This window comes from Symphalangus syndactylus, chromosome 9 (genome assembly GCF_028878055.3).
Source record: "Symphalangus syndactylus isolate Jambi chromosome 9, NHGRI_mSymSyn1-v2.1_pri, whole genome shotgun sequence".
Taxonomy (NCBI): domain Eukaryota; kingdom Metazoa; phylum Chordata; class Mammalia; order Primates; family Hylobatidae; genus Symphalangus; species Symphalangus syndactylus.
This window is the reverse complement of record NC_072431.2, coordinates 101,721,885-101,748,610: the sequence shown is the minus strand read 5'-3', so window position 1 is coordinate 101,748,610 and position 26,726 is coordinate 101,721,885. Positions and strand designations below refer to the sequence as shown.

General features: G+C 42.6%; 1 protein-coding gene across 7 annotated transcripts in view; it reads left to right on the top strand.

Annotated features, from left to right (window-relative positions):
- CREB5 (cAMP responsive element binding protein 5) overlaps positions 1-26,726 on the top strand; it is a 424,247-nt gene that overhangs the window by 277,038 nt on the left and 120,483 nt on the right. The window contains exon 1 of one of the 7 annotated variants that reach the window (XM_055293579.2): positions 5,474-5,769. The exons of the other annotated variants lie outside the window; for them this stretch is intronic. Within the exon in view, the coding sequence (XP_055149554.1) occupies positions 5,723-5,769 (47 nt within the window). The 5' untranslated portion in view covers positions 5,474-5,722. Of the gene's footprint in view, positions 1-5,473; positions 5,770-26,726 lie in introns of those variants that run through there. 7 annotated transcript variants of the gene reach the window in all.

Here is a 26,726-nt window from a genome sequence, read left to right as displayed (position 1 = left end):
AGGCTGCAATCCTGTATAAACTTTTACCCACAAAAGTTTGGACCTCCTTGGCCAAGCACTATGGCTCACACCTGTAATCCCAGCACTTTGGAAGGCCAAGCTGGGAAGATCACTTGGGTCCAAGAGTTCAAGACCAGCCTAGGCAACATAGGGAGACTTTGTCTCTACAAAAAGTAAACAAAATTAGCCAAGCATGGTGGTGCACACCTGTAGTTCCAGCTACTCAGAAGGCTGAGGTGGGGGAATCACTTGAGCCCAGGAGGTCAAGGCTACAGTAAACTGAAATCATGCCACTGCACTCCAGCCTAGGCAACAGAACAAGACACTGTATCACCCTATCTCAAAAAAACAAAAATTGGACCTCCTGTCCCGTACCATTATTTGAGTTCTTCCTGCAGTGCCCACTCTAGTCATAGAGATTGGTTAGAACTGACATCACCTTTCTTTGGACATGGTAAAGTCCTGGTGGCAGTGTCTCTTTTTTTAGGGTACCTCAACAACCATGCAAGAAGTCCCAACAGGAGAATATTTAGCTGCTCTCACCTCAAGTTCCAATTTCCCTGGATGCCTCATGTAGGAAGCTGGTGACGATAGTCTAGGATCAGCTGCTCTGACATCCACCACAGAGTGCTCATTCTGCCATCCCCGCTGTGGGGGTCCAAGAAAAGGGGTGCAAGAGGAATCTGAGGCCCTCCAGGGAGAAAAGGTATAGTGTAGGGATGGAGAAGGCTGACCAGTAGATTTCCTAGGATTTTCTTATTATAGGTTTTCTAGATGCTTCAGATCTTAAGGAAGCTGCAGAAAAAATGTGAGCAATAATACAAACAGGAAAAAGAACTTTCAGGAGGGAACATATTCAGGGAAGACCGAGCAGCCTGTGTTGCCACTAGTTCAGGCTCAGTTACATTTCTTTTTCTTTAATTAATTTATTACTATTATTATCATTATCGTTATTAGAGACAGAATCTTGCTCTGTCTCCCAGCCTGGAGTGCAGTGGTGCGATCATGCCTCACTGTAGTCTTGAACTCCTGGGCTCAAGTGATCCTCCACCTCAGCCTCCCACCTCAGCCCCAGTAGCAGGACTATAGATGTATGCCACCACGCCCAGTCCCAGTCACGTTTCTTAGGGACCTACTATGTATGGGCCAGGTGCTAGGTGCTAAGGAGATGAAGATGTATAGCACAGTCTCTGCCCTGGAGAAGCAAATGGCTGCTGAAGAAGACAAGCATGAAGAGATCCTCTCCACAGCTGGCTTATTGCTGGGATAGAATCTGCTTCAGGACGCCAAAGGAGCACAGAGTAACAGCCACCCGTATCCCAGCCTGGTAGCCCGGCAAGGAGACCATGGAAAAGATAAAGCCTGAGCTGAGGATTGTATTCATTCATTCATTCATTCACTCATTCATTCATTTAACAAATATTCCAGGAGTGTCAACTGTCTTTCAGACATTGGTTTAGGTTTCAGTGGTACAATGACTTGCACAGTTTAAGAAGTTAGAGAAAAAACACTATAGGAAGCAGAATGGATGATAATATTTTAGAGCTAATCAAATGGCTCTTGTGACCTCTTAATATCCACCCCCAAAGGTTTCCTGATGCCTCTACCATTATAAATTCTTTCCTTTGTTTGAGACACATTCAGCATTGCCACATCCATGAATTACAAATAGGTTTTGACACAGGAAAGGCCAGTGAATTGCCTAAGGGCACTTAGTGCCAGGGTTGGGGTATAGGAGGTGCAGTAGTTACACGACAGGAGTCACCAAGGGCAGATCACTCCCTGGTCTTCTCTCTGGGAGCACCTGGAGCTGACTTCAGCGGGGCTGACGATTTAAGCCAGCGAGTCCTGCCTGCACATGGTTCAGGATGCATGCTGCACCGGGTCACCTAGGCGGCCCCTCATCCTCTGTCCACTGTGAAAACACGGGACACCCAAGTTGAAGGGAATGCTGAATGACACCATGTGGGTGTGCAGTGGTCTGTGACCAGAGGGTTCACTGGAAGCAATTTGCAAAGGAGGCCTTAGAAAACCACCTGGATGGTTATTGTAAATTAAAAAAGGAAGAGATGCCACTTTTTTCTGAATAATTTTTAATACTAGGTTTATGGCTGGGTACATGTGATAGTCATTACAGCTTATTTAACTCTGAAATTATCTGGCCCCTCAAACTCCACTGGGACTGTAGAAATCTTGGGTTAAATTTTAAAAACAACGTTTGAAAGGAGATGATATGCTTTTCCTTGAGGAGAATAAATTCAAACCTAAAAGAGGGGGGAAAAAGCCCCAGCTCTCTCTAGGAAGGATCTCCATTGTTTCTTATATTTGCTATGCTTCCCATAACGTGTTTGAGCTCAGAAATTCACCCAGGCACACAAAAGGTCTACTCTAGTCGGCTGTTGAGCCCCTCCATCCCTGCAATCCAAGTTGTGCCTTTTCTATTGGGTTGTTTGGAAAGAGTCCAAAAGCATTCTGAACTCTGAGCTCAAATCTCAAAGGTTTCCACTTCTTCGGAGCCGAACATTTCATCAGGAGCTGGGAGTGTGTGAGTGAGTTACACCGAACAGCTGCGCGGTACCCACCACCCTCTCCCCAAGGATGACACGCTCTGCAAAGGAGGGTGTTGTAAGCATTCCTGAGCAAGCCAGCTAATCTGGAGACCTAGCCTGTTGGCCGGGGGCTACTTCTAAGAAGCCTCCCTCTGGAATTACAGCATCTTATGACTTCTATCTATGAAGCCCCCCTTCTTCAGAGGAGCAGCTAGGACATGGGATAGGGGAGAAGGCCAAATGGGTGAAAAAGGAATCTCTTGAGTCAGAGGGGAATTTCATTTTGGGAACAGCATCTTGTCTCTCTTTAGCTGCTCACAGGAAGGAAAATGGGAAAGTAGGGCTTCTTTTCAAGTGGGGAGGCACCCAGCAGCCAGTGGAATGCCTGATTTGGAAGGGGCAGGAGGGAATACTTAGGTCCCGAACAACAAGTGCAAATGTAAATATTCAGACCCTTTGAACTCTGAAATTGATTTCAATTCAGGCCAGCACTCCAAAGTTGTTTTATTGGGATGTCAAAGTGTTCTGGCAGGTTGGTGGCTTAACGGCATCATCATCAGACACAGACATTTCTGGGTCCTTGGCATTTGTCTGGGTTTTAGAAACACTGTACCCATTGGCGATGTCACTCCCTCATCAGAGGCACACTGGCCACCTTCAAACCTCTTGTTCTCTTACTCCTACTGGCAGAAGCAATGATGCTGGCGGGTCTCATCTGAGATCCGTGCCCGGCATTGGCCGAAGCTGTCATCTCCTTTGTTACTTCCCAAGCAAGGCACAGGAAAGCCATCTTTACATCACCTCTATTTAAAGCACAGAGTCCCTTTTGCCTATGTCACTGAAAAACAGCAGAAGCCTGGTATCTAGTGGATTCACCCAGCCCCTGTAATATGGTATAAGGAAAATCCTACAGAGAACATTTTCCCATTGAGCTTACAAAAAGATGTAAATTTGGAAAACTCTACCACATATCCATTTTTCACCAAAAATAGTAACATAAATAAAACATTTAAATAAGAAAACTAAAGTGGGGAGGGGAGATTTGGGGGTAGGGAAGGGAAAGTGAAAGTCCATAGCTTGATATTAACCAAGATGGTCAATGGCTCATTTAAAAAGGAAAAAGTAGCTTATACAAAATCTTACCAACCTGCCTTGAAGTGTAAAGGCTTGTAGAAGCTATTGAATATTTTTGTTTTATTTATTCCCCTTAGCAGAAGAAAAATCAATGGCTGCCTGGCAAGTCAGACGTAAATGAGTTATACAGGCCACTGACATGGTGGACCAAACTTTATAACAACCACATTTGCCGCTGTCAGGCCACAGGCTTCAGTGGCGCCAGCTGTAATTATGGCTGATCACCTCTAATTCAGAGCTGCCTGCCTTGATAAAGGTGTCACTCGGAGCTACTGTGGCATCAGCATCAATTGAGGATGTCAAGCCAAAGGGCAGCCTGCTGGAGAAAGCACTTCCCCATCGCAACCCCCAGGGTCCTGGAGACCCTTGGGCAAATATTGCTTTTTAACTCTTCACCCTGAGTACGGCAACACTCCCTGAAGCTGTGATTTAAATTCCAGGGGATTCAGATGAATATCCCTGACCTCCATCAGTGGACATCTTTAATAAGCTGAGAGATTTCTCCAAAAACACAGTTTGGAAGTCAAGATCCTCTCTGCTTTGCAACGTGCAAAGAGACAATGTTTGTCTTACCTACCTGATTCATTGGCCACAAAAGGCATTAGGGGCAATAGACTGTAGCACAAGCCATGGTCATTTTTGGAAAAGGAAAAAAGAAATTGCAGCTTCATGCCTTTCTTCTGCTTTTGTGGTATTTAAAAAAAAATTCTAGTGAACTTCCCATTTTCATGTTACTTTTCTTTTTGAAGGAAACATGAAGGGTGGGGAGAAACAGCAACACGGAGAGACGATGGGGTTAAAAAGCCCTGCTAATAGAGTAGTGTCTGGACTGTTGTCGTGGTGGAGCCCTGAGTGGGGAGGTGTGAAGTGAGGGGTAGAATTCAGCCATTAAAAAGGCTTCACTGTCATTTGTGAAGGATCATGCTTGACTGCCCCCACCTCCCCAGGCTGTTTTTCCTCACTCTGTAATTAAAAAAGAGACACACATACTGTCTGTTCTCCTCTTTAAAGTCACAGACAGCCCCACCCGCACCAGCATCCCCTCCAGTGAGTTGAGTTATGGGGGCACAGCCTGTCTTTCATTTTAAGGGAGAACTGTCTTCCTTCCCTCTCCTTTGGAAGGTTCACCTGAGAGTGGAGTGCTAATCTCAGGCAAGTTTTGTGTTTTGTGGCTGGGGTCTTTTTCCTTTAGCACATGACAGGGTGACCCATAGGGGCCAAGGGAGAAGTGACTGTGATTTCACAGCCCTTGGTGGCTCCAGACACGGGCACATGTTTGGACCAGAAGTGTTTTTGCCCTTGCTGACAGGGAGGTCAGATGCGAGAAGTCTCTGGAGGGCTGGTGGTTGGCATTCAGCAACAGAAAATCCCATCCAGCTCCAGGAAAAAAGGGCCCTGGGCGATGGAAACCCTGTCACCCGGTTCTGAACCAAAGCCCAAGCTGCTAACTGAGGTTGGTTTTTCACACTCAGACCTTCCAACCTGCCATCTTTCACTCCCTGCTTCCCCATCTCTACACGTGTCTTGATGTTATTTCCCTTTCTCCAAACACAGGGCACTCTTTTTTTTTTTTTAACCAGCATTTTTTTTTTTTTCAGCAGAACCAGCTGACCCCTGCCTGCAGAACTCCGGGTCCCTCTTGGAGCTCTCTGATGGCAGCTGTAGGGCCATCCCCAGCGGCACTGTTTCCCCCTTTGTTTACCCGTTTCTAAGGGCAAGTGCACCACGAAGGCTCTCGGAGTCTGGAACTCGGCCTGGGGCTGTTTTGGTTACATTGAAGTTTTTGCTTCAGTTCTGCCAGATTTAAATGGTGACTTCACTAGCACTGAGCTAAAAAGGAGAAGGGGGAGGAGGGCGAGACCGGGAGAAAGAGAGCAAGTGAGCGAGAGCCCAGCCGGAGGGAGAGCCAGAGCTAGGCGCAAAAGAAGGGCCAGCACATTACATCATCGCTTGGCCTGGAATCAAATGGGAAGGATATGACTCACTCAAGCTAGTTAAGCTTTGGCTCAAATTCTACACACACTCATTCCAGAGCTCTCATGTTCTGCACCTCAGGAGGGAATTCAGCCTCAGTGATGTCCATGAGGTTTGTTTTTAATTTTATTTTCTTTTCTCCTGATTTTATAGATTTTTTTTTGCCCCTACTGCCTTCTGTTTTTGAGCCTTCGTTCTCCTCCTCCTCTTCATTTTCTCCCCCTTCTCCCTTTCTGCCCGTCTTTGTTTCTCCTCTTCTTCCTTCTCCTCTTTCCCCAGCCCCTCCGCTCCTCTTCTTGCCCGAAGAGGCATTTCTTTTCACTTCGATCAGAGTTTTTGTTCTAGCACAGAGACCTGAATGAGTTGAACAGAGGCCGGGTTGGAGGGAAAAAAAAAAAAAAAAAAGCAGAGCAAACCAAAGCAACCAGAGCAAAAGGGCCACAAATAAAAAGCGAAGCGAGAAAGAGCAAACTCGGGCGAAGTTTCTTTGCTGCGGTGTCGCTCCTAATCGGAGGAGACAGGGAGAGAGTTAAAATGCAGGAACCAATCGCTTGAATGGTGATGTAATGCAAGAACCGCAGGGTAGTTAAGTAATGTGAGAGCGAGGGGGTCAGGGTTGCAAAGCATTTACCTGCTCTCAAGGGGTTTTCAGTTTATTATCAATTGCAGTGACTGTAACCGGCTTCAGACTGCAATCTCTAATTATTCACAGACGCTCCTTTTTTATCTTTTATTATTAAAAGTAAAACTATATTATGGTATTTTAAAATAACACGATATTATCACAGCTGTGTATTATTTTCTGACAGGATTCTCTCTCTTTTTTAAATGGCTCAAAACTGTTGTCTTTTCATAAAAGGTGGAAGTGATGGTGTGGTCGTTGGTGGGGGGGTTGGGGGGGCGATTTTTGAGTGTAACTGGTGAATTGTAAATGACTGGAAAACTGTGTGTGTTGTATGAAAAGTGAATGATTGTGCTGTTCCATTTATTATTAAGAATATACTGCAGGTTTTAAAAGTAACAGATGATGATCCTCAAAAGTAGTTATAGCCTTTCCCCTATTATTTCAGTGAAGGTTAACAGCAATTGTGCATTTGCTTGAGCGTGTTGACATTCTGTTGTTCCACGTGCCAATTAATCCGGTGCTATCTTTAAGACTTTTATGTTCTTGAATTAATTTTGTAGATGATATGCTTCAGTAGTGAGGGGGCGATGATGAAGACTTCTTGATTGAGTTGTCTTAGAAACAGTTAATATTTCAGAGTAAGAAATTAACACGAAATACAGGGAGAGAGGAGCAAAGGATTGTGTTCTTAATGTTTTAAGGATCTCGGGTACTCAGAGAGAGAGACTTTGATGTTTTGAAAATTATTACAACATTTCTGTTTCATAGAATAGATTTCATATTGTGATATGCTGCCTGAGTTGAGTGCTTTCTGACACCATTCAGCATTACTAGATAGTAATAAACTGAAACCCGCTAAAACAAGAGGGCAAACACTTTCTCATTCTGGGAACTTCAAAACTTCTCTTGGGCTTATTTAGACGTGATCATCCTGCAGCTGGATGCATATTGAGGCACGCGGCACATACCAGAAAGGTGTCTATGTTTATTTATTTAATGCATGTTTTGGATATCATTAATTATGACTTTATGGATCTTCTCTCTTTCCTCCTTTTTTGGGCAGAGGTGGAAGTGGGGAGCAGTGGGGAGAATTAGTTTTTGGAGGAAGTAGCATGATATGTGGGGAGGCCTGAGTGTTAATTCTGATGCTTGACCTTGAGCAAATCACTTAAACCACCTGGGCACTACTCTAAAGAGCAGGAAAGGGCAAGGTGGGCTAGAAGCTCCTCGCCGCATGGGGAACCAATCTTAGATGATCTCTGAAGTCTCTTTCCACTCGAAAGTTCTATGTTTGTATCCATGCTCTATACGAAAGTTTGCTATAGAGTATTTGGCATAGCTTTTCAGAGAAAAGTACATTTGAAATTCAGGATGAATTAGTACTTGAAAAGAAGTGAATGGGGGAGGATGGACAGGAGTATATCTTTCCCCACTTTGAAGTTGGATTTTTATTTGTTTACTTTTTGCTTTTTGGCAAAAAAACAAACATGGTAAACTTTTTAGTTTTCAAATGCTACCTTTGAGGAGACCTCAATGAGATAAATTACGTAGGTAAGACTGCCAAAAAGAGTGGCAGAGTAGACAAGGGAGAATTCACCTGCCTAGAAACTTTTCTAAAAGATCCCGCACATCCTTCAGATTCATGAAATGGTGCCAAAAATGCAGCAGACACAGACCCTTGTGCTTCAGTTGCTCACATGGAGCAGAACAGTATTTTTAATGAATTTATTCCCCCAAAGATTGCATGACTACTTGATAAGTTTCTGTGTTTTTAACATACACTCAAGTTTTTAAAGGAGATTTAAGGCCACATTTGAAAACCTTCAAAGATCATGAAAGGCAAAACTGTATGTGCTTGTTAGATAATTTTCCAGACAATACTCCTATTCTTCAGCCAAATTCCAGGGTAGTAGCCTTATTATAAAGTATATATTTATGTATCCGGGGTAGTAGCCTTATTGTAAAGTATGTAGTTATGTACTTATGGCCCAGCTTAACTGCGTACAGGGAAGGACCTTAACTATGCCTATCTGTGGGAAGAAATTACCCAGAGCTAAAATGAAACCAGTGGTGAAGATTATTAGTCATTGTGCATAGTTTGAAGAGTGCCAAGTGTGTGCTTGGGACTCTTCAGGAATAAAGAGGGCATGATTTCTTTTTTTAGAGCATTACAATTTATGTCGACTTGGCTCCGAATTGTTCACTCATATTCAGAAATGCTCTGCTTGTGACTGACAGAGACAAGGCCAAGAGCACTAGCCTGGCTGTGGCCTCTCCATGCCAGCTGTGATACCAGGTTGCACTTACATGATCTCAGCTCATTATACTTACCCACAGTAACCCAGAGGGCTAAAAATTATTAATCCCACTGTTTAACAGCTATTTTGTTCTGTTTCATGGTTCTTGTTTTGATTTTTGGTTTTTAATTAAAAATTTTTATTCAGATAAGTATAAATTTACATGCATTCATAAGAAATAATATGGAGAGGGCCGAGCGCAGTGGCTCACGCCTGTAATCCCAGCACTTTGGGAGGCCGAGGCGGGTGGATCACGAGGTCAGGAGATCAAGGCCATCCTGGCTAAAATGGTGAAACCCCGTCTCTACTAAAAATGCCAAAAATTAGCCAGGAGTGATGGCGGGTACCTGTAGTCCCAGCTACTCAGGAGGCTGAGGCAGGAGAATAGTGTGAACCTGGGAGGAGGAGCTTACAGTGAGCCGAGATCGAGCCACTGCACCCCAGCCTGGGCGACAAAGCGAGACTCTGTCTTAATAATAATAATAATAATATGGAGAGATTCCCATGTATTCTTTTCCCAGTTACCCTCAATGGTAACATCTTGCAAAACTGTGGTAGTACATTACTACAATCAAAATATGGACACTGTTACAATCCATTGATCCTGTTCTGCTTTCCTGTATGAACAAGCACACACAGTTTTGCCTTTCATGATTTCTGAAGGTTTTCAAATGTAGCCTTAAATGTCCTTTAAAAACTCGAGTTTATGTTAAAATTATAGAAACTTATCAAGTAGTCATGCAATCTTTGGGGGAATAAATTTATTAAAAATACTATTCTGCTCCTCGTGAGCAACTGAAGCACAAGAGCCTGTGTCTGCTGCATTTTTGACACCATTTCATGAATCTGAAGGATGTGCAGGATCTTTTAGAAAAGTTTATGGGCTGTAAATTCTCCCATTTTACTTGTATTTGAGGTGTGTGTGTGTGTGTGTGTGTGTGTCTGTGTCTGTGTGTGTGTTGTTTTTGTCAATGTAAAAACTGAGAGTCAGCCTTACCCAAGTACATATAAGTTCTGGTGATTGGAGTCCAGTTCACTCTAGGTCTAGCTCACCATCACCAACAAACTTTCCATCACCATCCTGACTTGGTAAGGGAAGGAGCCTAATGCCCTTGCCTGTCAATGGAAGTCATCAAATACCCAGTTGGGGAGTCTTGGTGACAGTGACTGTGTTTTACCTTTCCTTGGACATGGCCTGTCCATGGGCTTTGCCTTCCACAGGGGTCCCTGGGGCTGTGCTCCACAGATGAGCAGGTGGAGGAGGAGAGATGGCTTTGCTAAACAACAGAAGAGGCATCAATCTCTTCCCTCTGCCCGCCAGACACAGAGCAGAACAGTGCCAGCTGTCCATGCCTAAGCATCACCATAGTCGATGCTGAACTCACATTCTTCCTCCTCGCCCTCCCATGTTTCCCTTGGTGAGCCCTTCTATGGCAGGAAGGATGGGGATAACATCAAGCAGGCATTGCTAGTCAGAGAAGCAGGGTGGGGTCTCCTGAAAAGAGCATGGCCTTTGGGGTTAAAAAGTCCTGGATTCAATCACTCTTCTACTTACTGGCTGTGTGACTTTGACAAGCCACTTCACCTCACTGTGCCACAGTTCCTACCTCCTCTGTAAATTGTGGATAACCAGACTGACCTCATGGAGCCATTGCGAGGGGTGGAGATAAGGTTTTAAGGCCCCTGGCACATAGTGAGATGATGGGGAAGAAATCTTGGTGGTTTCTGTTGTTGAGGATTCTGTTGGACAGGATTCTCCTCGCAGCAGTCCCTGCTGCAGGTACGGCCTCCCTGACTCTAAATGGGCTTCTTGTCCCAGCATCACTCAGCCTTCTTCTTTATCTAGCCTTTCTTCTGTATGCCTTTTTTTAAATTCAGGAAATCACGCAGGTCCTAGAAACAGAGAAATAAAAGGACCATTCTGACTAAAGTGAGATGAGGATACTACCGATTAAAATGCCAAATTTCCCATGATCTGGGTGGAGGGAAGGACACAGGACATCACAGTTTGGAAGAAAGGATGCTTACTGCCCATTCATGCTCATGTGGCACTGTGAACAAGAAAATAAAGCGAGATGGAGGTGAGTGAATTCAGTTATGAGAACTGAATTCTATTCCTAGCTTGACTAAAAGAAGTTTGTAGGCCGGGCGTGGTGACTTGCGCCTGTAATCCCAGCACTTTGGGAGGCCAAGGCGGGCGGATCACCTGAGGTCAGGAGTTCAAGAGCAGCCTGGCCAACATGGTGAAACCCTGTCTCTACTAAAACTACAAAAATTAGCCGGGCGTGGTGGCGGGTGCCTGTAATCTCAGCTACTTGGGAAGCTGAGGCTAGAGAATTGCATGAACCCAGGAGGCAGAGGTTGCAGTGAGTAGAGATTGTGCCATTGCACTCCAGCCTGGGTGACAGAGCAAGACTCTGTTCCAAAAAAAAAAAAAAAGAAAAGTTTGTATTTGTAATAGCATATGTGTGTCATTCTTATCTTTAGTCGGGTGAAGTTACCTTTTAAATTTGCTGCCTCCCTCTCACATATATTTTCTAGTGGTTAAAAAGGGATGTTTTGTAGACTGGAGAGAAAGGGACTTCCAAGGAGGCAAGTGGAAGAGTTAAGATGGCGGGTGGTGGAATTATACAACATCTCTGGGATCCAAGAGGCACCTTGAGAGTTCCATGCTGGGGATCCCCAAATCTAAGCTGCAAAAGGGCATATGGTGTCTCAAGCCGCTTGAAAGAAGTATTGTCTCAGATTTTACTTAGTAAGCATTGGTCAGGAAGGCCAGGTCAACATTAAGAAGCAGAAATTAGTGTAGACTGAGAATGAGCCCTGTCATGTGCCTGACAGAAAATAGGCTGGGCCAATCTGGAACTCTACTTAAAAAAGAAGCAGCTGTGGCTGGGCGTGGTGGCTCACACCTGTAATATCAGCACTTTGGGAGGCCGAGGCGAGTGGATTGCCTGAGCTCAGGAGTTTGAAACTAGCCTAGGCAACACGGTGAAACCCCCTCTCTACTAAAATACAAAAAAAAAAAAAAATTAGTCGGGCGTGGTGGCATGTGCATGTAGTCCCAGCTACTTAGGAGGCTGAGGCAGGAGAATTGCTTGAACCCGGGAGGCGGAGGTTGCAGTGAGCCAAGATCCTGCCACTGCACTCCAGCCTGGATCACAGAGTGAGACTCCGTCTCCAAAAAAAAAAAAAACAAAAAAAAGCAGCAGCTGTGGAATAAAGCACTGGCTTCTCCTTTCTGCTCCCTTTTTGTTTGGTTTTTTGGGATTCTGACCTTCAAAGGGGACTCCTTTTACATTGGATTGCAGAAAGATACGTGTGCAAGTACCTGAGTGGGCAGTCACAATGCAGGGATGTGGAGAATGGCCAGGAAGGGGAAGGAAAATGGGTGGCATTGGTAAGTGTGGGCCAGGCCAGTACAGATGTTGTAGTCTGAATTTCAATTTGTGATTTTTAAGTGGCTTTGCTGGTGTGATTAAAATGTATGCTGTAAGACTGCGTGTGGCCAGAGGTGGTGGCTCATGCCTGTAATCCCAGCATTTTGGGAGGCCGAGGCAGGCAGATCACTTGAATTCAGGAGTTCGAGACCAGCCTGGCCAATGTGGTGAAACCCTGTCTCTACTAAAAATATAGGCATCTACTAATCAGAGAAGCAGGGTGGGGTCTCCTGAAAAAAGCATGGCCTTTGGGGTTTAAAAGGCCTGGATTCAATCACTCTTCTACTTACTGGTTGTGTGCCTTTGACAAACCACTTCACCTCTCTGTGCCACAGTTTCTATCTTCTCTGTAAATTGAGGATAACCAGGCCAACCTCGGGCATGGTGGCACATGCCTGTAATTCCAGCTACTCCGGAAGCTGAGGCATGAGAATCTCTTGAATCTGGGAGGCAGAGGTTGCAGTGAGCCGAGATCGCACCATTGCACTCCAGCTTGGGCAACAGAGCAACTCCATCTCAAAACAACAACAACAAAAAAGACTGGGTGCTTTCAGAGGCATGCATTTCATGAGTTTGGGTTACAACAAGAGTAATTTCTTAAAGACTTACACACTTTTGAAAACTGAAATTGACTTAGCACTCCAAAATCCACTCCATAGTACACAAACGCTTTAACACAAGTCCACACATCTTTCCTTCCTGTACCTGCACTGGCAAGAGAACTTATTTAATGATTGATGAGGCAATGCTGCACCCAAGAAGAATTAATCAATAGTTTGCCATTATTATGGAGAGTGGGACAGTAGTTAGACAATAGCAAATACCCATCTAGCTAGCAACAAAGTCTTTCTCTCTCTTCACACGGTACCAAAAAACTGAATTCTACTGTATGGTTTTTTTTCTTTTCCATCTGAATAACTAAAATAGAACTGGACGTGTCCAAAAAGCAAAGCCTAGAAAAAGCAATAATATGGCCCCCAATGAATGTCAAGGTATCAATTAATGCATAGATTTGATTACTTGTCTTAATGGGAAAATGGGGTCAGGAGACTGCGTTGTGTGAACTGAAATGCCTACCATGAATTACAGTGTTTTAGGAGTCCATCAACTTTTTATTTTGGAAATCAAAGACCTTGAATTGAAGTCATGTTGGGCTGCACCCATGTGCTGACACGGCAGACACTCCAGCTGGCCCTCTTGTAGCCTTTTGGGCCTGTCTGCCCACTTGGCCCTGCCCCTCTGCCCTCAATGGGGCTTGTATCACTGCTTAAAAAAAAGAAAACAAATGTCTGCAAAACAAGCTTTTGTGCAGAGAGGGGAAGCCTAATTACTCGTAATCAATATGGCCAGATGAGATTGGGCCCTGTGGATTGTTTTGGAGTCAGACAGATCTGGGGGCAAACTCTGGCTTTGCCATTTGCTAATTATGTGATTTTTGACAATCTGTTGAATCTTTCTGAGCCTCGGTTACTTCATCTATGAAATGGAATTCATAAGAGCATAATACACTTAGCATAGTAAGTGCTCAGCAAATGTTAGTTATTTAATAATGGAACCAGTTGACTTCTTTGGAAGTCTGGATAATAATATATTTTGGGCATTAATAATGTAGAGAGAAATATTATCATGTAACAGTTCCTTCCAAGAAAGGTAAACCAAGTCACAGAATGCAGGTGAGGTCATGAGCGGGTGGAGAGGTGAAGAGAGAATCATACTTCTGGCTGTACATGCCATTGGTCAGAAAACGAGGTTTCAGCTCTCACTTTAATGTACTGTAGTTTATTTCAACATCAAAAGAGCAGGGTCTTTTTTCACCGCTTTTTGTTAAGTAGTAGATTTCTTTTTTAGATGGCGTAGAGTAACTTCTTTTGCATCTGCCTCTTCTTGACCTTCTTATTTATCATAACACTTCCGTCAGCTCAGCAACACTTTGCAATAAAGGACTGATCCCATTTAATTCCTCTGAAATTAATCATAACAGCAATTATAATAAACCCATTTAGTGTAAATGTGGATGTAAATTGCTCTTGCGTAGCATTTTCGCCTTTAGTTTTGCTCTCACCAGCATCCACCCTAATATGGATCATGCAGTGGCCTCTCTATAGCCAGATTATTTTTCTGAGTTCATATCTTGCCCTAGTTCAGTACGTGGCTGCTTTTTGCCATTTCCTTCCTGTGAGGGCAAACAGGAAGCTCCCTGTGACGTGTACAGGTCACAGGGAACGTCATTTGATTTGAATTTGCTCTCACCATCCAGAACTTCCTTAGTAGTAGAATAATCATCTTATAATTCTTTTTTAAAAATTTTTCTTCAGACACAGGGTCTCGCTTTGTCACCCAGTGACACAATCACAGCTCACTGAAGCCTCGAACTCTTGGGGTCAAGTGGTCCTCCTGCCTCAGCCTCCTGAGTAGCTGGAGCTACAGGTGCACACCACTACACATGGCTATGTTTTTAATTTTTTTGTGGAGACTGGGTACCCCTATGTAGCCCAGGCTAGTCTCAGATTCCTGGACTCTAGCAATCCTCCTGCCTCAGCCTCCTGAGTAGCCAGGGTTACAGGCGTGAGCTACTTAGCCTGACCCAGTCTTATAATTCTAAATGCACTGATGAAGCCAGAACCTAAAGATTGATGTTTCAACCCAACCCATTCACCTTACAGATTAAGAAATCAAAGGCCAGGCACGATGGCTAACTCTTGTAATCACAGCATGCGATTTGGGAGGCCAAGATGAGAGAATAGCTTGAGCCTAACAGTTTGAGGCTAGTCTGAGCAATGTAGGGAGACCCCATCTCTACAAAAAAAATTTAAAAATTAGCCGAGCATGGTATCATGCACCTCTAGTCCCAGCTACTTGGGAGACTGAAGCAGGAGGATCACTTGAGCCCGGTAGTTCCAGGCTGCAGTGAGTCATGATGGCGCCATTGCACTACAGCCTGGGCCACAGAGCTAGACAGGAGGGAGGGAGGGAGGGAGGGAGGGAAGGGAAGAAACTGAAGCCATCCAAAAATGTGAAGAGAGTTATTCTATATCATAAAACCATTGGTGTCAGGGCCCAGACCAAGCTCTAAGGTGATGAGGAGGACATTTCTACCCTGCCAGGCCAGTGAGCTTCCTGGTGCCAGGAATTCTGTCATATTGTTCAGGCTAATGCTTTGCAGTCCTTTTTTGAGTTCTGACTCCTGGGGATGGTGGGGTGGGAGGGAGCAACCAACAGGCAGGCCCTTGAGACTCTGGAAATCATTCAGGCAGCTGTGCAGAGACTCCTCCCTCTGGTCTGGAGAGAGGGGTGCAGAGGCCACAAGATAGCTTGCTTTATGCCTCCAGCCATCAGCCCTGCTGGGGTCTAGTTAGTGGGCCAGAAGTTGTGGGCCCTAATAGCATTGGGGTAAATGTCCTGGAGTCCAGCTCTTTGCTTCCCACCACTCTCTTCTCTCCTCCCTCTCCCTGCCTGAGCCCTGGCTACACTGAGTGCATGTCTGATGAGGACAGAGCTTGGAAGCTGCCCCAGAACCAGCACCCACCCACCTGCAGGATGTGACCTCTGGGCTCTGAACACACTGCTTCCTCCCTCTTCCTCCCCACCTAGGGAACAGTTTTAGACCACAATTCCCCAACAGCCCCACTTTGCACTTTAATCCCAAAGAGACTCCAACACTTTGTGACCACAGAAAACTTGTCACTTCATTATGATTCTGAAAAAAAGAGAGCAAAGGGTAATTCATAGTTGTTTTAATGACTTTGCATCCTTTCCCATGGAGGCAGCTTTCAGCTGTTAGGCACAAAGGACGCTGGCCTTCTCTGACATCTGACAGTGCAGTGGAGCAGCATTTTCACAAGATTCTTCACAGCCAGTTAACCCAATTAATCTTCCCACAGTCATTACCCAGGTGCCGTACCATTCGGCTGCCCGGGAGTCTCCAAAGCTCCGTTGTGTGGAGATGAACTATTGTGCCTCTCAACCTTGAAAGGATGTTTCTAACTAATTAATGATTGTTAAGTGCTTGGAAAATGCACTGTGGAACTATGCTGGGGCTCATATGTCTGCATCTTCAGCTGTGCAGATGCACGGAATGCAAATCAGAAATCCTTCCTGCCATTTGTAAATCATAGGAAGATGGATATGACCCTTTCTTTTCTCAAAGAGTTATCAGTCTTCCTCCTCCTCCTTTTCTTCATTCGTTTCTTCTGAGCTGTGTATTTAAGCTCCTTTTGAAATGGGCCAGTGTTTTATACCATTTCCTCTACTGAAGTGAGAAGGATCTTATTGGGTTTTTCCAGCCATGTGATCTTTAATGAGGCAAATTGAAAACCACTATTGGCTGAACCATCAGGAAACAAAATGTGGTTTTCTGTATAGTAGTTTTAAAATTTTTTTGATGTGAGCAATAGTGGGAAAGATATTCTGTATCACAGCCCAGTATACTCACGCATATGCATATATATGTACACATATATATACACCTACACATATATACCTATGTACGCATGCATACATATATACACACACTACATACACACATATACATATATATACACATATACGTATATATGTGTATGTAATGTGTAATGTGTATACATATATACACACATACATTACATACACACATATATGTGTATATATACTTTACATATATGTGTGTATATACACATATACACACATATATATTTGTGTGTTACACATATACACACATATACATATGTGTGTATATATACCCATGGAAATATATACATGTGTATATATTTATATATACACACTTATGTACATTGGATTATGTGTATAATATGCATACATACATATTTATATAGACACATAATTTTTATGGAATAATAATTTTTACTGTGTATAACATTATTTGGATATCTGATGTATTAGATATGTATCTATTGTTCTAAAATGCTGGTAATGTCAGATTAAGCTGATTTCACCAATTTCTCACTAATTGGCCCCCTAATGAAGTGCAGTCCGCATTGGAAACACACTGGTATCATAGAAAGGCCGCTGGAATGCTGGGCAAGGATCAGGGGACCTGGGTTGTATTTCAAGTTCTGTCCCAACTCCTAGATTCCTTTCCCCAAACTCTGTGTCCTCATATAAAATTAAGGTATTTGTTTTCAAACCGAGGGTACCCTCAGACTACTTTTTAAGAAATCCTCTTGTGGAAAAGCTCATTGTGGAAAACAGATCCCTGACTGGTCCATATCTCCTCCCATAAGTCACCCCCACCCCCACCCAGAGGTCCTTGGAACAAAATCTAAATCCTACTGGATTAGAAATTTCATGACATCCGTCTAGTTCTGGCCTTCAATGATTAATTTATTTCTTAGGTAATAGATTCATCTAACAAAATGCAACCTGATTTATTTCCATGGATTCTGAGCTGGGAATCGCAATTGGGAATCTCCAGAACCAATGGGGATTTTTGCTATAGGACCATCATTCTTTTCTGCCTCAGCATTGTCATTTGTTCTTCGGCCTTAAGAGATAGACTTCTTCAGGGAAGGAATGAGTTAGAAAGGTCTTCAGTTGATGTATGAGCAGGTAGACATGTGGGGATGTTTATTTATGTCATTGTGTCTGCTGTTTGCCTCCTAAATTCAGCAGATTCTTGATTTTTAACACAGCTCAAATCATTTGGCCTACAGCTGGTAAAATACAATTTTCTAGGTTCTCAAAAAGAAAGGCTTTTCAGACTTATAAAAAGAGAAGCTCACAAGACTTCTTGAACATCAAATAGCTCTTACAAAACACCATTTTGATGAGTTAAGTGTAAATGAATCAGAAACATACGGATTAAATTTCCCTTGAAAGACACATGGGTTTAAGAATTAAGGCGGGGGGAAAGTGCTTGGCAAGATGGATTTCAGGTTTGTGCCAAACCTCAAAATGTTTGAAAAATGGTTTGAGATATTTTTACTGAACGCAAAATGCCATGGAGTTTCCCTATCCCCAGACATAATAGTGAATCTTTTTGACAACAACTGTATGACAAGAAAAGAAGGCCTGCGGGACTTAGCCATTTTCTCAATTCTTTAATACTCTCTCTTCCTCATCCCCCAACACCACCACCCACCCCCCCCCAAAAAAAAACCACACTCACAGGGCTAAGAGAACTTCCTGATTAAAGTTTCGAGTCAGGCAATTACCAGAAAATAACCCCACGACTCAAAAATACATGAATCCCCTCCCAATACTATCCAATTATACCATTTTCTAAGTGGAATAATGCACTCTGAGGATAGGCAGTATTTGCTATATTTTATTCATTGGTGTCCAGAGCAGTGCATGGTTATGCTAGACATTTGTCTGACATTATAGTGCCAGCTTCTTTGGAGAAAGAAATAAGTCCACTAAAAGCAAACAGATTGGAGAGAACTATTCATTGATTTATTAAAACAGCCACAGTGTGGAAATGCTATGTTTTATGAAGGCAAGACATGGGATGAGGCTTTCAAGTTGCTGGGAATGGTCTTGGAAATGTGCATTCTGTTATAGCTTCTCTGTTAAGTAAGCTGTGTTATAACTTCTCCACACCTCAGAATTCTTCCTGGCATGAGGAACATCAGGAGCAACATAGTAAGGATCCCGGGACTAATTATCTAATGAATGGTGCACATCGTCTGTATTCAATGCCCTCCAATTATTTTTTACTAGCTATGCCTTTTACAGGCTGACCCTTTTACAGCCTCATTTTTCATATGCAAAAGCACAGAAGTGGGTTTTGAGCGAGATACTCACAATAAGGCAGGGAGAGGGCCCGGGTGGGAAGCCATGGGCTGGGCCATTTGCTCTGTGAGGCTGCCTTGTCTCATACTCTTGTTTCATTTTCATATTTAAGCCAGGATGACCAAGGTTTGCTTCCTTCCCTTCCTTCCTTCCTTCCTTTCTTCCTTTCTTCTTCTTTTTTTTTTTCATTTGAAAGAAAGGGCGTATTCAGTGACTGCCAATATTGGTTTAGAAACTAGAGTATTAACTTTGCTACCCTGGGCAAGTGAAAAGAAAAGAAAGAAACTAGGAGATAACAATGTATTTTTTCAAAAGATTTCAATTCATTGTAGACCAAGAAAAAGCTATCTTTAAATCTATATGTTTTAATTCTATGCTGGAAGTCATGGACAAATCTATTTATTATCTTGTTAGGGGAGCATCTCACACAGGACTTTGAGGTAGGAGTGTGCTCTCTAGGAACCAAAATTAATTTGTTGCAAAAGCAGTACCTAAAAGGGAGAGGAAATGTCACATTAAACTCAGAAAACGACTTTCAGTACTTCTAGGGAAGATACTGCATAACAGTGATTGTTAAAATCTACCCGCTGACTCCCACCAACTTATGCTTATCTATATTTATTGAACTGTATAAATGAAAACTGGAAATACTGGAGAGAAAAAAAGTTATATCAACTTTCTGTCTTGGAAAAGACTTTTTAGAAACAGAAATAGTAGGGCCAAATTACGGCTCTATTTTTACCTTTTCCAAAGCAGCGTAATGTAGAACAATACGGCCAAGAAGGGGTTTTTTCGTTCTGAAAAATACCGAGTCCCCTGCCCAAGAGCTCCAGTGCCTCCCTCCCACTTACCCCAAATGTCTCTCTATAATGCAGAAAGGACCAAAGTGTGCAGAACAGTCTATCAAATGGTTCTTTCAGTTTGTAACTCAGCCACCTACCTGAAATACTGGGAAATCAGTTTTAACATTTTTATATGTATATAGTTCCCAATTTGGTGTATACAAGGGCATCACCTAAATGGGACATACATCAGACAGTCGATATTCCTAGAAAGGATTGTTATCATCCAGAGATCGTTTTCATGTTATTAAGCTATGAATGACAGTAGTTGTTTAATATCTTCTCGGCCTTTGTTGACGTATTTTAACAACCTGCCTTGCACAGACAGTAAGCTCTGCCTGGAGCCCTGCTACCAATATCTCTCTAACTCACACACACGCGCGTGCACACACACACACACACACACACACACACACATGCATGTTCCCACGATGCAGGGCTAACTTCTTATCTTTCCTGGGACAATTCATATGTCTCCTCTTCGAGGACCATCCCCTGGAACCCCCAGGGTATTAAATAACACTTTGAGGGGTATCTCTCATTACACCCTTAGCTGACTTCCTTGGCTATTTGCCTTCATAAATGATGAATTCCTGCAGGGCAGCAATGATCTTTTATTTACGCTATGCTCTCAGCACAATTCCTGAGATACAGCAGAAGCTGAGTAAAAGTTTAACAACAACAACAAAAAACTTAAAAAATAATTTTAGCTGTGTTTCTGTTGGATCGAATGTTTATTGAAGTCACACAAAGTTAGGTGGGACTAAAATCTCCCCTCTGCAGGCTTTCTGAGTTCTTAGTACTCCTAGGAAAAGTGAGGAGTAAAACGCAGGGGAGTTTGTGCTCAGATGATGAGCTTCCTGCTTGATTTCAACTCTCTCCTGTAACCTGTGTTTATCTTGATGGCCTTATTTATATCTATTTCCTTTCGATAAAAATAGAAGCTCCAAAAAGTGAATCTACCACACAAGGGAGGATACTTTTAACTCAGGCCTAAGTTTCACAGATAGAGTTAAGATGCTGCCCTGTGTGTAGGCACCCAGCTAGATGAGCTAGATGGTCATTTTCTGAGTCATCTAACTTCTGAGTTTTCATTTTTTTAAGAGTATAATTAAGATAGGTTCCCAGGGATTAAAAAAAAAAAAAAAAAAAAACCAACCCACCAACCCTGTGAGTAAAGTAGACAGTCTATATGTGGAGACCCATATAAGGAGATTTGTGGGCACCTGCCCAAATTGAGAGAGGCATTAAGAGCTATTCGAAACCTACTGAAATGTCAACACACTTTTGAAAAAGGTCCATTAGGGATGCAAATGTGCAGCTCCCTGATTATGATAAGCACTGGAAAGAAAACAGTGAAACCCATTAGGAGGCTTTGAGAACTGGGTTCTGTGGTGCAGGGAAGACAAGTCTAGTTTCTGCGGGGGCTGGGGAGATGAAGCCCAGCCCTTCTCTGCACCCTGAGCCAGCAATTCTAATGATTTAAATGGCCCCCCAAAATCCCTCTTATTTTGGATAAAGCCAATTAACTCATTTGTAAATGCGCCAACTTTGAAATTCCATCCATGGCAGATAAAATTCATTTTAATAAGATTTATTCTCTGAATTACAAACTGTGACTTGCTTCTGTAAAGGATCTGACATTAGAAGCTCACTTCAGGCTTTTGATGTGTTTTGGTTGGTTCTTGCAGGGGTTTTTCTTATAAAAGGTTGATTCCAATTTAAAATCTATAATTCTTACTACATACTCATCTACAAATCAACTCAAACTAGGGGTGTATGTTTCTATCTAATAGTCACTTAGAGCTGTTTGAAAAATTACCTAGTCAGAAGGACACCTTTCATTCCTGCTGCCCTAGTTGTTCACATATGACATCAAATGATATTCATAGTAATGGATAAATTGGAGCATAATTTTTTTGTAATTGCTCTAAAAGTAAAAAAAAAAATTGATTTTTACCATCTTCCCTTATCTGGAAGGAATTGTATCAGTTTCCAGGACATTATAAAACAAAATATTTAAAGTATGTTTCAAATAATAAAAAGAGAAATACTTAATAAAGATGTGGAATTCATTTATGAAGACAAATACTGGCTGTGAACCAATAGGCCAAAGAGTCTGCCAGAAGTTTGCTGTAGACAGTCATTTTTGTATGTCCACTCTGCCCTATCACTCTGAAGTTCAATCCGTATTAAGAAAATGAATTTTCTCAGCCATGCTAGACTTTGAAATCATTGATTTTGTTTGCTTTGTTTTTGAGTAATATAACAGAAGATCTTTTTTCAGTTTTCTTCCTTATAAGGAATAGCAGTCCGTGGCACTTATAATTACAGCTCTTTCAGCCTTATTTTAATTAAAGAGGTTTGTTTGGCATATATATTTGATGCTTGGGAATTTTATATAAAAGTTATAGGTTTTGATCCTTCTGAAGAGCTTCAACAACTGAAATCATGGTGAAAATGGAAAGCACTTAACTTTCATAAGAACACTTGAATGTTTCAGCATTACCCGAAAGCAAAATTATAAGCCTTGGAAAGAAAACATTTCCATCTGGCATTTTCACTTTTGTGCTTGTCAAGAGAAATAGCCTCAGGCTTCAGAAAAGCAGAAAGATCTATTACCAATAGCATGAGGCAAGCACTCTGGTGCTCACTTGTGTTGGATCAATCTTGTTCACTTCTAGAAGCCTTTCCAACTATGTTACGATGTTCTCCTTTCTGCTTCTCCATCCAGACGGAGCAGTGTCCTCCAGAAAGTAAGCGCACATTTTCCCAATGGTGAAAGGAAACCAGAATGATTTTACCCAAATGCATAGCCCCTGCCTCCAGGGAGATTTGAGACTAATCACAGAGATGGATACTGAACAAAATAACCATACCTATTAATATGTTATTAGAAATAGCATGAAGGAAAACCACAGGGGCCTATGTGACCCTTTAAATTCGTGGTTGCTAGATTTGACCTTTAATTTGGGGGTCAAAGAAAATTTTAAGAAAGGGATATTTAAAAGGAGACCCAAAGGATGAATGAGAATTGGTCAACAAAAGAGCAGATGGCGAAACCTTCCAGACGAAGGTCAAAAGATGCTTCAAGGCCCTGGGGTGGGAAAGAGTGTGGCACATTCTAGGAAATGAATGGAAGCTTGGGTGGATAGACCCTATCAAACCAGGTGGAAAGATAGTACTACAGGCATCAATGAGGTAGAACATATAAAAGATACTGAAAAAAATAACATCCTAAATGCTAAGGAAAATCATGGAAGAATGTTGAACAGGGAAATGTCATGACCAGATCTTTGGTTTATGAAGATCATTCTGGCTACAAGACAGAGTTTGGATAGAAGAAGAGCAAAACTGGAGGCAGAAACTGTTGGAAGAAACCAAGAGAAACAACACAGTGTTTTGGACTAGGATCTTGGCAGTAGGGATGGAGCCAAGTGGATACATTCCAGGTCTATTTTGGGGGTAGAGTGAATAGAGCTTGGTGAATGATTAGAAGTACAGGATGAGGAATCTCAAAGTTAATGACTAAACTCTGCTAATTCACTTCTACCAAATATATTTAAGGAAATATGAGGGGAAAGATCTAAAGATGGAGCACTGTACTAGTCAGGGTTCTCCAGAAAAACAGACCAGTAAGAGAGAGAGATATATGGTTTATTATAAGGAATTGACTCACCAGATTATGGAAGCTAAAAAGCCCCATGATCTGCCATCTGCCAGCTGGAGACCCAGAAAAGCAGATGGTGTAAATTCCAATTGGATTCTGAAGGCCTGAGAACCAGAAGCACCAATGGTGTTGCTCCCAGACTAAGGTCAGGAGAAGACAGATGTCCCAGCTCAAGCAATCAGGCAGAGAGAGAGATAACTCAACCTTCCTCCACCTTTTTCTTCTATTCAGGTCCTCAATGGATTAGATGAAGCCCACCCACAATGGGGAAGGTATACTGCATTACTCAGTCTACCAATTCAAATGTTAATCCCTTCCAGAAACATCCTTATAGGTGCACTCAGAAATAATGTTTAACCAGATATCTGGGCAACCCATGGCCCAGTCAAGTTGACATAAAACCTACCATCACAGGCACCGTGGACCGGATCATCCATAGGACTCAACCTAGGCACTTAGGGAATGTTGTCTTAGCTCTTTAGCAGGTAGTCTCAGGTATCATCTACTATGAAGTAGTGAAATGTTTTTCCTGGCAGACCTGGAGGATTTTCGTCATTCTCAAAATGTCCAGTTTAAACCTAGTCCCAATGAGTCTGATGGCTCCAACACTGAAAAGATAAAACTGCTGATTTGGGGACCTGTCCTACCTCTCCTAAAAGACGTTATTGTGCTTACTAATAAATTACTTATTCTAGTGCACCAAGAGTGAAACCTTTATTTCCTGCTCATCAAAAGGATTATTGTTCATATGTGAGAAGAAATGACCTCCTCGCCTACCTGTCACGATTCCTGGTTCCTGCTGCCCTCCTCAGCTAAATGTTACTTGCACTCAGAGATCATTTGAGCCTCTCTTTTGTTCAAGGAAAGGAAAGTCCAAGAACAACCAGTAAGGAATTACTCATCTATTCGTATCCAACTTTGAGGAAAATCTACTTTTAACTGATGTGTTGCTTCCCTGAAATAAATAATAGTTCTGGATCTCTCACTTTTTTTTTTTTTTAAGACAGAGTCTCTGTTTCTGCAGTGACATGATCATAGCTCAGTGTATCTTCAAACTCCTGGGCTCAAGTGATCCTCTCACCTTAGCCTCCCAAGTAGCTAGTACTACAGGCACCCCACCATTGCCTGGCTCATTTTTAGATTTTTTTGTAAAGATGAGATCTTGCTAAGTTGCCCAGGCATGTCTGAAACACCTGGGATCAAGAGATCCTCCCGCCTCAGCCTCCCAAAATACTGGGATTACAGATGTGAGCCACTGCACCCAGCCAGATTACCCTCTCTTGATCATATCTACTCATTTAACTTTAGGGTTGAAAAGGCCCTTGAAGATTGTTGGTTCAGCCATTTTTTTTTTTTTTGTACGTGAAGAAACGGAAACTCAGAGGCACTGAGGATACAGCCTTAGATCACCAGGCAAATGACTGGCTGAGTCAGTAGACACTCTTGCTGGTGTATTCATATTCTAAGCCATACCATGCAGGACTCAGTTTCTTCACTTTGTCATTTTATGATCATCAGGTTGACACATCTTAAGAAAGCACAATTTGGCCTTTCTGTTCTGGTCAGGAATCTGAAGAAAAAACCAAGCTATCGGCCAGGTATGGTGGCTCACGCTTATAATCCCAGCACTTTGGGAGGCCAAGGCAGGCGGATCACGAGGTCAGGAGTTCGAGACCAGCCTGGCCAACATGGTGAAACCTCATCTCTACTAAAATTACAAAAATTAGCTGGGTGTGGTGGCAGGCACCTGTAATCCCAGCTACTCAGGAGGCTGAGGCAGGAGAATTGCTTGAACCTGGGAGGCAGAGGTTGCAGTGAGCCGAGATCACTCGCCACTGCACCCCAGCCTGGGTGACAGAGTGAGACTCTGACTCAAATAAAAAAAAAAAGAAAAGAAAACCAAGCTATCATGACAGACCAGTGAAGGGATTTTTGGGGGAACACTTACCGCCAGTGAGCAAGCATAATGTTTTGCATGTTCTTTAAGTGTACTGTCAGTCACTTTCCGTTTCTATTTATACTAGGGACTTACTGTCTATAGCTAAAATTGACATTTACTGTGCCCATAACCCTACCACAAATTAAAATCAGACCCCAAGTCCCTCTGGGGAAAATGTTTATTAAGCTGTAGGAAGACATCTGAAATGATACCAAATTACATTTTAAACTTGAAACCCCAAATACCACATTTGTTTGCAAGTAGGAATAGGACTGTCTGAGGAATAATTTGAGAAACTGAGCAAGTCACTCTCTTTGGTGAGATGCAGGGCCACCAGGGAAGGGAAAAGTACCTTAGAAGAAACACTTTATACAAACCCCTTGTGGCTTTTAAGTAATCATTTAAACCTAAACAAAACATTCTTTAGAATGAACTTAAAAGAAAAGTAAGCCTTTTAAAATTCCATGCCTTTAACGAACAGACACAGACATTTCAATTGTACTTATAAATACCCTGAGAAGAGGGTTGAGAGAAATATCAAAATAAAACAAGTCTATTAAAATGTAAACCTGGGTTCCAGAGTTTCTCCTGCTAATACAGGCAAAAGTGTGTTTGAGACAAAAAAAATCTTCAGCCGGGTGCAGTGGCTTGTGCCTGTAATCCCAACACTTTGGGAGGCCGAGGCGGGTAGATCACCTGAGGTCAGGAGTTCAAGACCAGCTCAGCCAACATGGCGAAACCCCATCTCTACTAAAAATACAAAAAAATTAGATGGGCATGGTGATGGTTGCCTGTAATCCCAGCCACTCAGGAGGCTGAGGCAGGAGAATTGCTTGAACCTGGGGGAAAGAGGTTGCAGTGAGCTGAGATCGTGCCATTGTACTCCAGCCTGGGCAACAAGAATAAAACTCAGTCTCAAAAAAAAAAAAAACCAAAAAAAAAATCTTTCTAGCTCTTTTGCCTTTTAGGATGTAGGTATCTGTGGGTGTTTGTATGTAGCAGGTGTATTTATGTACATAGATTGGACACAATGTCAATCTCAGAACCTAATAATGGAATCAATTTTGTCTACCGGAAGCCATACTCAGTGGTGTCTTTGCTTGTGTGTCCAGTCCATGAGTAGCTTGGAAAATAGCAAAGCCAGGTTGAAAAGCCATTTGAGATCCTTGAATGCAAAGTGTAAAGTACATGCCAAGTATCATTATTATGAGCTTTATTGCTACTATTTTACTAAGTGTTTCAGATTAATATCAATTCTGCTTCATGATAAGTGCTCTTGAAAAGTGGGAGAACTTGAAAGGTAGCTCAGGGAAGGTTGCACAAGAGAGAGCACACAGTTTCCTAGAAACTTCACCCTTCCCCCAAACCCCCTGTTCAAGCCAATGGTAGCTTGACTGTCCCTAGAAATCAGGATAGTGTTTCAAGTTATCATAGCCCTTAAAAAGATGCCTGTCATGGATGTGACATAGGGGTATAGCTGCCAGGAAATAAGAGACAGTGGACCATGAGGTAACATCATTAAGTCTT